The sequence below is a fragment of the Plectropomus leopardus genome, chromosome 20, assembly GCF_026936395.1.
Source record: "Plectropomus leopardus strain MGB_pleo_1.0 chromosome 20, ASM2693639v1, whole genome shotgun sequence".
Taxonomy (NCBI): Eukaryota; Metazoa; Chordata; class Actinopteri; order Perciformes; family Serranidae; genus Plectropomus; species Plectropomus leopardus.
The window spans coordinates 16,251,118-16,264,625 of record NC_142195.1 but is presented as its reverse complement, the minus strand read 5'-3'; the positions used below and the strand labels follow the sequence as shown (position 1 = coordinate 16,264,625).

Sequence of the window (13,508 nt, the reverse complement as noted above, 5' to 3'; positions counted from 1 at the left end):
CATCTTTTCTCTCGTGCAGAAAGGGTGCGAAACTTGGAAAAATCGACTTACATACGAATGAATAAAATAAAATAATTACGTGCGTTTTAATGGCAAGAAGGGAAAAAAACGCGTCTGGTGTTTAGTATAGTATTTCGTCCAAAATCGCATACAAAGTTCCTGGTATACTGTCTTTGAAAACAGCACTAAAAAAGTCATAGTATAGTATGTCATCCAAAGCAGCATAAAAAGGTCCTGATTTTTTTCTCTTTACATTTTCACCACATAATGTCATCACTTTTTCATCACACACTTGTGTGTACTGTGCGTTTTGACTTTTTTAATACAAGGATATTTGTCCATTACATTTTTATCACATACCATACTGAAAGTTGTTCTGATAATTTGATCATTTAGTGTATTCTGACTTTTTTCATCCCATAGTAAGCTATGACATTTGTTATGACATTTCATCATATAATGCTAATGTATACTGTATGTATTACTAATGTATATTTGATTAATCTTGTATGTCTTGTCCTGTTTGTGTGGAGCCCAGGAAGAATAGTTGTTGCTATGATAACAACTAATGGGGATCCAATGTAAATAAATAAATAAATAAATACTATACTGTGACTATTTTATGTTTGTTTTTACCATACTATGACTTTGTTGACATTTTTATTATACACCATACTGACGTTTTTCACAATATTTCCCATCACATATTATAATAAGTCTTTTTCATTTAAGTTTAATTGCATACTATACTTTGACATTTTTTATTGCACATTATTTTTTGGACATTTTAATTGTATCTAAGACTATGACTTTTTTTTTACTTTACTATACTTTGACATTTTGTTGGGACATATTCAGCACATACTGTACTATGAGTTTCTCATAACATTTTTATCATTTTATGTACTTTGACTCCTTTCTATCTTATCCTATAGGAGAAATGCTTAATCTTAACTTCAGTTTGCTTTATTACATGTCTTTACTGGTATCATTCACCTGGGCTGTTTTTTTTTTTTTAACTTTTGGAGCGAAAGAGACCACTGTGGATAATTTGTCTCCCAGTTAAAACCTCCTGAACAATGAACACTGAATGAATGAATGAATGAATTGTAACAAGGAGAAGTTTCAGGGCTTCTCCTCACTACTGTTTTGACATTTGCTAGTGATTATTTCACACAGCAATGCATGGGTGCCTTTCATAGATTAACAAATCTTTTTTGTTTATTTTATCCATATATTGGGGAGGGGAATGTTAACCCCCACAAATATATTATTATTATTACTGCCTTGGTCTTTGTGAAATTATGGTATATTGACATTTTTGTGTACTAACTGCTGAAACAGAATACTACGATAATAAAAATACGGTACATACTGAAACGAATTACTGTGAGGAGTGAGTTTGGGTCACAGCTTCAGTTTTTTTCCCAGTTTTGCATCTAACTGATCAGTTGAGCACACAGCGCTTCAGTAAATCCTCACTGCAGTCTGTCGCTGACCTTATGCCCAGACAGGTAGTATATAGGTTTACAGATTATTCAATTAGACTGGAGTACGACGGCTGCCTCGCACAAAAACAATGCTAATCACTCCTTTCTCTACCGACACAAGGTGAAAACCAAGCATGCTCTGCAATCAGCGTCTGAACATAGATAGATACACATGAAGGTGTTTATTTAATCTGATTAGTCCCTCTTCCATTTCAATCACTCTTGAAATCACTGGGTAACAAGTGCGCCAGCTAACATCCGCACAACATCTCTGTTCCTAAAGTAATTCTTATGATGTTCTACAAATGTTTTACTGCCTGCAAAAAAGAAAAAAAAAACGAAAACAGTATGTGGCAACTCCTTTAGACTACTGCAGGTAGCACACAGGTGTCTACAAATAACAGAGCATTAAACATGTTACATTCACAAGCTGAATATTAGCAAATGATGCATAATGTTTGACTGGGTTATTATGATCTCTTTTAAGTCTCACAGCTTCATTTGAGCACACAGGAGATAAATATCAAAGACAAGCATTTCATTTCCTCCCTCATCATGTTTGTATCTCACAACCTACACTGAAATTTTTTTTATCAAATAGCTGGAGATGCTTCACAAAATACATTTATACACATTGACACAGTGGGGACAAGTTAATCTTGGACACTCATACATGTGGGACCTTCACAAAAGTGGATGCCACTATACTGCTTTATCTTGAGACAGCTACTGCAGCTGATTCACTCTGATGTACCTCCTACAACAAATATGACAGTTAAGTACACAATAAGATGTTTTAAACACATTAATTTTTAAATATTTGCGCCAGGATGTCAGGCTGTAAACAGTGTACTTTATTAGGCGATGTTTTATTCCACATAATGTGGATGTCTTTGTACATTCATAACACCCCTGCAATAAGTTCATTAGAAAAGCAAGAAGGATGATTTAGATGTATGGAGTTATAGAGTTTCAGTAGGATCAACATTAATAACAAAAAACGAAGAATCACAATGCAGGACAAACATGTTACAGAGCTTGCTGTACTCATAATAACAGGGATTTCCAGGATTCAGGCAGCGGTTTTATGAATGTACAGGATCTACAGTAACACAAAGAAAATACAAAGAAAACACAAACACCCATAGCTCCAACAGAACAAACTTCAGGGATGTCTGCTACAACTGTTGTGGACACCAGGATGACAAAATCATTTCTCAGCTGAAATGGGACAACTATTTTTTTCTGAACTCATATGAAATGTAGATTGTGATGTGGCACACGTGGTAAAAAGGGGCATTGGTTTGTTGAACTGTGTCTGTGTAGGGTTGCCTTGCTAGTGAAAACTGAAGTGCATTAGTACCTTTGAGCTGAGGATTTATGTGGTTGTTATAAGACACTATGCCCCAAATGCTGAAGGACTGGTTTATCTTCAGAAGGCTGTTTTGTCAACGCTGGCAGTTTCTGAAACCACACAAACACGGGGAGATGAACAGTGTGAGACCTCAACTGTGCTGATGGCAAAACAATGGCCATCCCCAAAACAAAAAGGTCAAGAGCTTTCGTTTGCAATTCTTTGGACATATTTTCCAATAATGGCAACATTAGTTTTTTTAAATCCATCCCATGAAGACACGTAAAGATCAATCACTCACGCTGCAAGCAAACAGGGAACCAGTTTCTTTATACCCAAGAAGAAAGGTGGTAAAAAGTATTCCCCAATTCTTCATCTGTCAGCGCAGAAGTTTTGTGTTTCAGCGTCCAGAACGGCACAAATGTTCCCACATCTGGCTGAAATCACACCACAGACACTATTACAGTAAAGCGGCTGCACGCGATCTGAACAGCCTTTACAGTCAAGCCTTGTCAAATACTGGAAGACAAGACATAAAACGGTAAAATGGAAACTGCGTTTTGGCAAAAGCATCTCTACAATTAGGAATTTTGGCCTGATCTTACCAACAGTTCCAAAGATGCGTCCTGACCAAGGCGTCAAAAAATGCCACGTCAAATTCCCCTGCTATGCAAAGATGGTGCTTATGCCTTCTATGGCATCATTTTCCCCAACAGCACATTGGTCAGCTGTCGTCAATACAGTCCATTGTTCTTGTGACATCTCATATACAACCAGAATTACCATGTCTACGGATGGACAGACTGTGTATTTGTATTTGATGTAGTTTTTTGAGTGCGAGTGAAAAACAGACCAAAAGAACCTCTGGTCTATAAAATATCCATCTCAAGCGTAAATCTGTCCAGGACCACCTGTGTGTGGCTTTTCTCCGCTGAGGCGTTCCTGGCTCGGCTGGCGGTTGGTATCGCTGGATTTAATGACACCTGCGTAGTCGAAGATCCCCACTTCCAAGTTCTTGGCCCTCAAGGCAGCAGTATGCAACTTCTCCAGAAAATCAGGCATTCCTGTCGGGTGCAGAGGGAAAGCCTCCTTATTAACAGAGTATAATTTGCATACTCAGTGGAAAAACCTAAAATGTTTGTGAGGAAAGAAATGCACTCACGAAGTATAAAAATGCACATCAATTTAAAAGTAGTAACAAGAGAAGATGCTAAACATTTGCAGGTTCCAGCTTCACAATGTCATTTTAAATATAATATTGTTGGTTTGGGGACTATTGGTTGACTAAAAAAGCAATTAATCAATTATGAAATATGATCATCAAAAAAATTATTTAAGCAGTTTCAAACAGTGAAAAGAGCTCACCGCTTGACACCATCCAGCTCACACAGTAACGGGGGAAGACAGTCTGAGGGTCATCACTGTATGTCAGAAGGTAATCAAATCCATTCTGCAAAGAAACACACACTCAAACTCACAGACTTCAAAACAAAAGACCCTGGAAGCAAGTTACATTAATTTGTGCACCAACACATTTACTACAAACCTCATCGAAGGATTTGTGAGGGCGGATGACCATCTTTGACTGGTATGAATGGACTCTCACAAATTCCTGAGTTTCTGGGACTCTGGGATGCTGCACGGCTCTATAAAACAGAATTTAAAGATTTAAAAAAAGGACAGAGACGAGTTCCTGATTTAGTAACGTATCAAAAACCAAAGCATATTTAAAATATTAACTTTGAAATCCCACCTGGATACCAGGACCATCAGGTTGTTTTCTACATCAACATCATAGCGGCGCACATACACATAGTCCCTCGAGTACATGGGATACTGTGAGGGGAGATTAAACGAGATTAAATCACAGCTGACGTTCTAAAATAACTGATGAATATATTAAACTGGGCTGGTAGTTGCTTTAAAGGGGGAACTCTCCTGTTTTTCAGTCTGGATTTTTCCATGTTTTTGTGTCAAAGTAACAAATCAGAAGAACATTGTTTGAAACTGATTCAGTATTGCTATAGCCCGCAGCCACAACGCGGGCTACAGTTTAATTCTTTGGGGTAATGGTGAACAGTCAATGTGCATCAATAAAGGTTTTTGTTTGTGCCACTGATAGGATCAGATTGTCCCCGTTGGTTTCCCTCATATAGTTTACTTTTTGCTTTAGTCGGTCTGTTTTGTTATTGTGTCCAACCATTTCTCTCTCGAGGAGTTTTGTTCTAAAGTCTTACAAGTTGAGCTGTGTCAGGAAGACAACAACACACCAACTGACAACAAACAAAAGGTACAGAAAAACATTTTAGTTCTCTGTAGGTCTTTTCCATAATGTTGCCAGACACTAATAACAACAATGTGAGCACGTCGGGGTAAAAATAAGCTTTAAGTGGACACACAAGCCACAAAGATTACATTGCAGCCTTCTTGCGGCTGCAGCGGTGTCCCTCAATACTGGACAAATTTTTAAAAAAAGTGTTTCTATTAGTCACTTAGACACAGTAAAATAAGAGTCCGGGTTGAAAAATATATACAAGTTTCTCTTAAACCACATGATAAGCAAAGATCAATCATACTTTGCTTATAAAACGAACAAAGAAGGAAAGAGTTCTGTGTACACACACATTATGTAGGACAAACAACTTCCCCTTTGGGCATAATAGCAAATAAACACAAACTCACAGGAAAGTGTGTGGCCCAGTGCACAACTTCAGAGCCTGTACTGGCATCTCTGTCCACGACTTCAAGCTTGATAACCAAGGAATCCCACTTCTTCCTGTACTCTGTATCCAACTGGGGGAAAGGGGAAGGTACAAGTCAAGGGTAAGGTGCCTAAAATAGCACATAGAGTGAGTAGTCAGGGTGCTTTTGTGCTGCACAACAGCAGTGCAAACATGTCAGTTGTGCAAGAGCAGCTAGGTAATGGAAATGCAAAACAAGACGCCACAGATATACCATAAACACAGTTAATGAAAGAATGGACACAGGTGAGTGGGCCACTGCTACGAATATATCAAATCTTCAAACAAATTACTGCCATTATTAGTTGGCCTCACTTGCATGATTGTGATTGGTATGCAAAGATTTCCCATGGTTCATGCGTCAGACTTCAGTGAGGACATTGCTGCACTCACATAACCTTGATAAGGAATTAGCGTGCCAGTCTTCCCTCCCTCATGATGTTTCTCTTTTTGAAATCCAGTATGTCAGCAGTATGAATTATTTACTCCAATTCATCGTTACATTAGTTGGGACTGACTTATTACTAATGGCACATAAGATTTGAAATGTCCGTACCTGTACATTAAAGAACTGCCTTGGGGTGACATCGTTATAGGATCCCAACACTGCAACAAAAAAAAAAAAAAAAAATTCTCTCTTTAAACAAATCACACCAATATCACCATAACAAAAGTACAAGGAAAAGAAACTCAAAGCACAGGGAAATGTATATGTGTGCTTTATCAGCGTTCTGTCACACAGGGGAGATTGTGATCCAGCTGACCTTTGTATTCGTAAAGGTGACTGTTCGGAATAGGACGCTTCCACACTTTGAAGCCCTTCTTTTCCATCACAACTTCCCAGCCAGGCTCCAGCTGTCCAGCCACTGTACCTGAACCTGTGTTTAGACATTTTACAGCCTCCAGTGCCTGTAGCTCGAGTCCACACCTTCAAATTGATGCAAACAACAGGAGCGGTTGTTAAGCATACTGCACAGTTTGCATTACAGATGACGGTTTGTGCTTTTTGTGGTTATATTTGCTTGGACTTGTATTTGTATTGCCAAGACTTTTTATAGCGTTTTGTATTTCTGATTTCACATGGCCTATATGTTGTTTTATGTATGTTTTTTATGGGATGTGCTATGGTGAATGCAGATTTTTGTGCATGTCGTGCGCACGTGTTATAGTGAAGCAAAAGTCAAATTTCCACATCACTGACGATACAGTTTTCAGATTCACAGTCATTTCAATATGTAATCCTGCACTGCAAACACAAATAGCGGGGAAATCTATTTTAAATGTCTAAGTTAGGTGTTGAGTGGCCATAACGGCATCAGTGATCCTTTACATAGATTGTACAAGCTCTATAGTTAGAATGAACACAATTTCTCCTGAGGATATTCCCACATTTGTGGTTCTGATTAAGGATGATAACAAAATAATCTGTTATTGATAAATCTATTAAGAATTTCATCTACCATGCAAAATGTAATCAATCAATGTGTAAAGTATGCAGAATGTTGCAGTGAGTTTTGATCAAGGAAAAACACATTTGATTTTGTTTGAATTAAGCAAAGTTTTTATGTTGATATCAAATAACGAATAACTGACTATTACTTTTATCAATAATTAATAAAAGGAAGTGCTTACAATTGGCAACCCTAGCTCTGATGGTGATAGCTGTTTCACATGTTCATCCAAGATCTCCTGTAGGACTTAGAAACAAAATTGCCAGTCTGGTAAAAAATTGCAGTAAAAGTGATGGGTAAGAAAGAACAACAACCCCTTCAGACTACATGAAAAAACAGTAGTCAAGGATTTTAAAGGACCCAACGCATATTGTGTATGATGAATATTACCTTTTACCATCAGATAGATGTTTTAGGACAAGCAGAAATAAGTGTTTTAAGCTCTCCTTTATCCCAACATCAATAACATTATTAAAAAAAAAACAACCAGTCAAATCTTGACTGTGTAGTGTTTCAGAGAGCAGGGTAAGGAGGCCTTAGGAAAATGACTGTGGAGTTTTTTGTAGCATGTATAATTTTGTAGTTTAATGGTCCACAGTTTTTGTAGTTCTACAGTTATTTATTCTCTTGTACATATGTTCAACTCCATAATTTAATTCAGAAGCAATATTCTTCATATGATGTGTTTCCTTTTATAGGGTATGTTCAATTTCTGTTTTATTGAGTATTCTGCAGCTGCACTCAGCTCTTTTGCCCAAGACAAATAAAGTTTATCCTACCGCTTAGCTAAGTGAGATTAGTTGAACATGGGCCATAGCGTTAATTCACATCACTTTTATACTCAAACTATTCAGGGACCCTCTGTGTTTGTCATTTGTTTACACCTGTAATGTGTACTTGTAATGTGTAATTCAAGAGTATGTCTCAGCACGAATGCAACAATGTGTGAATTTACAGAAAGTTTTCAAACCTGCGCATCTCCTCATCTTGGATCTTGTCATTATCCCACATGAAGACCCCAGCCAGGGCCGCGACGAGTTTCCCATTGTGGGCGTGCTTGCTCTGGAACCTGCGCCATATGTTACCAACCAGGGTCCACCTGGTCCGCTCGGAGTACAGGTTGGAGTAAAGCTCACCGATCTGGCAAGCCCGCCGGAGCCTCTGACCGGTCACAAAGCTGCAGTGGTCCGCAAATATGGACAGCAAACCCTTCCTCTTTTGGCCCGATCGAGCGGCCTCACTTGAACCGACACCTGCCCTCTGGAGCCAGGACAACAGCAGGCCCATGTTCCTGCCCAGCCATGGGACCCTCTCAAGCCTCCCTCTGCCCTCCTGGACAGTCCGCCTAAATGACGAGCTGCTTTGAAGCCTCATTGTGTTTACACCGATCTCGCAGATCGGACGCCGGGGCACGGAGTGAAACATGACAGCTGTGACCGTGACACCCAAAGACGAAATCAATGCCCGCAAAGTGCAGCAGCTAGCTAGCTAACTAACTAACTTAGCAGCCAAAGTTAAATGTCTGCGGAGACGAACCATGAATTTCCTTTAACACAGATTATAATAACGACTTTTGGTGAGCAAAAGTCATATTTTTACTCTGGCTGTAACGTTAGTTGACGTTAACGAGCTGAACACGCGACATGTAGCGTTAGCATTTAGCTAACGTTATCTGTCAACTGCCTACTAGTGCGACACGGACAAACCACACCCAACACCGCCGCACTTATTTCTCAATCCAAAGTCTAATAAAAACACTGTTAACTATATCGTCTACTGCAACTCACACACAATCGTCTACCTGTGTATCTTTCCAAAAGACTGCCTCGCGTTATACAAACTCTTGCAGTGCATGCATTTGACCCATGGATGTATTAACGCCTCCTCTTCCTACTCCTACACGCCTACTCGGAAGTCCCGCCTCACAAAGTGTATAGCGGGCGTTCATTGGATGGCTGTTGTTCTAGAACAAATATGATTGGTGTCAGTGGGAGTCCGTCTTAAATTTAGCTTCACGGGCACTAGCATGTGCGCTTGTCCAGCTCCAACCAGAGCTCCCCAGTTTCCAGTTGCTTCGATGAACTGGGATCAGACTTAGCTGCGATTTTAAAGGAGGAGGCAAGTGTCAAAGCTGGTCATGGATCAGCGTCTACAGAAGCTGAATCCATACTGAAAATGGTTGGTAGTCGCCCTCCAGCGGTGTTATTTAAACCCAAAGTCACAAGTATCGTGCCTTCACCACGTGTATTACACATGGACAGATTTGTAAGAGCATTCATTATTTCACAAAACCCACAGCAGTCACACTGTTGTGCTTGAACGTTTACTGGACAGAAACATATGTGTGTGGTAATGGCCAAAAACCACAACACCTTCGTTTGTTCTTGCAGTGACCTTGCTGATAGCTACCTTGCAGCCTGAAAATGCATTTGGACCTATTTGCCCCAGAGGACTGTTGTGATGAAACTCGTTTGACAAACAGTTCTTTATTGACCATTTGAAACCACAGCAAAGCCTGATATCTGTCAAAAACATGGGAAGAGGGCAATAAGCAATTAAAGAGGAAATTACCCAAAAATTGTCAAGGAAAAAAAATGTAAAAACTACCACAAATCCTACTACTACAACTAATCCTACTAGATTACAATTATGAATTATTGATATTAATCACTTTGATATTTCAGCTGCTAAAGGTGAGATTATTAAATTCTTTATATTCCACTGGATACCTACAAAACTACATGTAATCAGCTGATCTAATCTTATTACATTTTGTATTAATAATCAAAGTCTTCAAAGTAACTAGTTACCAAAGCTATCCAGTAAATGTAGTGAAGTAAAAGTATAATATTTGCCTCTGTAGCACAGTGGAGTTGAAACATAAAGTATTCTGAAATGGAAATACTCAAATTGGTTTGATTCCTTTCAAAAACATGGTGGAAAAAGCATTGAACAACTTGGCAAGAAATGTCCCACAAATTACAAGAAATTAGTAAAAGATGAGAAGAAAATTACCTGAATTTTTTTTTTTTTTTTAAAAAAGGGGATGAGATTATTAGAAAAATTATCAAAATGTGGTGTTAGATAGGTGTTTTAAATTACAGTACAATCTTTTGATGGTTTGCTTGTTTTTCACTTTTTTAAAAGTAATTTCTCGCTAATTTTGGGGCCATGCCTTGGTAAATTGCTTAGGCCTATTGCCTTCTCCACGTATATTTAAAATAAATCAAACCAATCTGCTCAGGTGACAATGGGTTAAAAGACCAATTTTTGACAGTGGCGTCCTCATATATATAGCATGGATGTATTATAGTAAAGATAAATAGGCATCAGAGAGAGGAATCATGATTATCAAACTGTAAATAGAGGAATATACGACAGATGGCGCTGTTTAATCATGCAGTGAACCATAAGCCTTGCCATAAAGCAGCCTTGAGTCCTTCCTGCATATATAATGCGAGCTGAGTTCTTTGTTCAACAGTTAAAATTAAACAAAACTAACAATAACCACACCAAAACTAACTCAGACTATAAAAAAAAATCAAAAATCAAAAATAGGTCGGTCTACATCAGAGAAATAAGCTAAATTATTTTGATCTGGAAACACTATAATAATCATTGCTTCCAAATCAACATCACCTGGTATCAGGTTCCCTAAGAATCGATGGAAGCAACATGCGACATGTTACCTGTCAATAACATTTGTAAACAAAATAGGCTTGAGGTAATAAAAGAACAGGAATATTATAACAATCCATGGTGTTATTTTTGAGCAGTGTCATTACATTGATGAAGAGGGTGTAACTAGATAGCGTAGCCTAAAAGAGAGAAATACTCCGTTTTTAACCCAATACATCACATTTTATCTTAGCTCATGTGCTCATAAAAGCTGTAAGTCTTTCAGTATCATGAGACCATGAGACAAGGTGTTTTTGAAGAACCTCGTGCAAACACAGCATGTGTTATTGTGTCAGTTTACTGAGGCCTATTTCTTAAACAAATATTCCACAGTTTCCTCACTGCTCTGAGGACTTACAGTAGTAGTATACAGGCTATTGCATTAGGGAAATCCTATCAGGTATACCGTGAGACATTTGACCGCAGGGCATACTTTAATAAATACACGAATAGGCAGCCTTATACTGACATTTAGAGCATGTTTGAATTGGATCTATAGCCATCAGGACTATTGCAGTGTAAACGCCACATCCGTTTTTTTTCTTTGATGACACTGACAATCCCATTATCTTATCTTTAAAAAGTCGAGGTCACTTTTCTGGTTACTGGCAAGCAAGTAAAAAAAGGCTTGTTATTAGTGTGAGTAACTGCTATGTTTAGCTTTGGAGGGAGAAAGAAAGGGGAAAGCATGCTTTTCCTTAAGACAGCGACGGTAAAAATAAAAAAAATAAAAAAGTACCCGTCAGAGTGGTTACGAAACAGCTCATCGCCACCCTCCGCCCTTTATGAAACGCTGCCTTCAGGACTCATGACAAGAATCGTAAGTATAAGAGATCACGCCCGACACCTAAACGTTGTCCTGTGGGTTGGGGGTGAGGAAATTTTCCATGATCCTCAAAAGAAGTGACGTCAAATAGGAAGAGACAATTGAGTGAGTGAGGTCGTCATAAAACAATAATTATCTATTATTACAGCACTTTGTGAGTAAAAACCCTGTTGTGGTGCGTTTAGTGAACTCCTCGTTGCAGTCACGTAGCCTACGTTTTGACTATACTATTAGTCGGCCAAATATATTTTGCCATTGTGCGCTTTTTTCTATTGAACACAATAAAAGAACAGTCACCAAAGAAAACTACTTTTGTTAGAGGGTGAATGTTGTTATCATTTCCGGTTGGATGCACTTGAATGAGTGAAGTCTCCTGTAATGCAGTCAACATCATGCAGTCAGCCACCGGTTGTTTTCCTGCACTGTTTTGACGGGACACATTGTTTCCCTTATTTAGGAAAACAGTGGTTACCAGAGGTAATTGTAGTTTGCTGTATGTGTCTATTTGACTACAAGCTTAAAATGTGGTCACATGACAGTTTAGGTAGCCTAGTAAGTAAATATCAACCTTATGAGATACATAGACAGAGAGACAGTAAGATTACACAGGTAGTGGCCCTTAGAAACAATCCAATAAAAGTAAAATTACTGAATTCAAAACGTTAATGAATTAAAAGTATATCTAAAGTGCTGAGGTAGCAGTACAGTGTTCTTTATAGTAGGCTATCAGTGTTATATTATCTAAATAGGCTATAATATTTTGGAGATATTGGCCTATTATTAATGCATTCATGTGTAGCCTAAACATCATTTTATGTTGCAAAAGGTTGAGGCAGATTTAAATTAAATACGCATGGGTAGATTACCCTACAGCAGTGTATGTATGTATGTATGTATATATGTATTATTATTATCATTACTAGATTGTATAAGCTCACCATAGGTTGTGTGCTCTGGGGGTAATGTGTCAATGTGATCACATGACAGTTCAGTAATGATTAAAGCATAAACTTTATGAGATACATAGCAGAGAGATAAGACAGATAGAGATTACACAGGCAGTGGTGGAAGAATTTTTCAGATCCCTGCCCCATGTAAAAATACCTATTAGAAGTAAAGTACTGCAGCTAAAATTATAATAGTATAAAAGTAAAAGTCTGGACAAAATATTATCAGTATAACACTTTAGATAGTAAGTAGTCATTATAGCATCAACCTTATGAGATACCAGGCAGAGAGATAGACAGTTATAGGCCACACATTACACAGACAATGGTGGAAGTAGTATTCAAATCCTTGTCCCATGAAAAAACACTTAAATACAAGTAAAAGTACTGCATTCAACATTTTTAAGAAGTAAAAGTATAGCCAAATAATTAGCAGTAAAATGTACCTAATGTAGCCCCTCATTGTTATATTATTGAAGTATTACATTTTTGTTATTATTATAAAAGTTATAAAGTTATGCTTTATGTGTATCAAATCAAATCAAGCTTATTTACAAAACGTGTTTAAAACCAACTGGAGTTGAACAAAGTGCTGTATAATATAGTAGCCTAAAAATTTTACAATTACTATTACTATTACTATTACTATTACTATTACTACTACTATTACTAGGCTATTACTAACAATAATAATAATAGTAATAACACTAATAGTAATATACTATTACTACTACTACCACGACTACTACTTAAAATAATAATAATATTAATAATAATAATAATAATTATTATTATTATTATTAGTAGTAGTAGTAGTAGTTGTAGTATTGTTATAATAATACATGGTACAGCGATAACAAAACATAGACATGCATGCAAATAGATGAGTGAAGGAAATAGAGCACAGAGGAGTAAAGTGTGAAATACAAAATATGAAAGTCTCTCCACATTCATGAGCCATGCCATGAACGCATGATGAGTAAAAAAAAAAAAAAGTCTTGCCGACAGCTGGGCGGCGCTT

At 37.7% G+C, this 13,508-nt stretch overlaps 1 protein-coding gene across 1 annotated transcript; it reads right to left on the bottom strand.

Moving 5' to 3' along the window:
* Positions 1-1,657: 1,657 nt before the first annotated feature.
* On the bottom strand, positions 1,658-8,926 carry stard7 (StAR related lipid transfer domain containing 7). The gene is made up of 8 exons (XM_042509662.2): positions 8,007-8,926; positions 6,350-6,513; positions 6,142-6,191; positions 5,527-5,637; positions 4,598-4,680; positions 4,391-4,490; positions 4,210-4,294; positions 1,658-3,908 (listed from the first exon to the last, which is right to left on the bottom strand). The coding sequence occupies exons 1-8, from the start codon at positions 8,459-8,461 to the stop codon at positions 3,730-3,732; spliced, it is 1,227 nt and encodes a 408-aa protein (XP_042365596.1). The 5' UTR covers positions 8,462-8,926; the 3' UTR covers positions 1,658-3,729.
* Positions 8,927-13,508: the final 4,582 nt, after the last annotated feature.

Coding starts and splice junctions, on each gene's coding strand:
- stard7 (XM_042509662.2), bottom strand. CDS start 8,461: ATGTTTCACTCCGTGCCCCGGCGTCCGATCTGCGAGATCGGTGTAAAC. Junction 5,638..6,141: donor GGCAGTTCTTTAATGTACAG/GTACGGACATTT, acceptor CCTTTCCCCCAG/TTGGATACAGAGTACAGGAA. Junction 4,295..4,390: donor CTCACAAATCCTTCGATGAG/GTTTGTAGTAAA, acceptor GTTTCTTTGCAG/AATGGATTTGATTACCTTCT.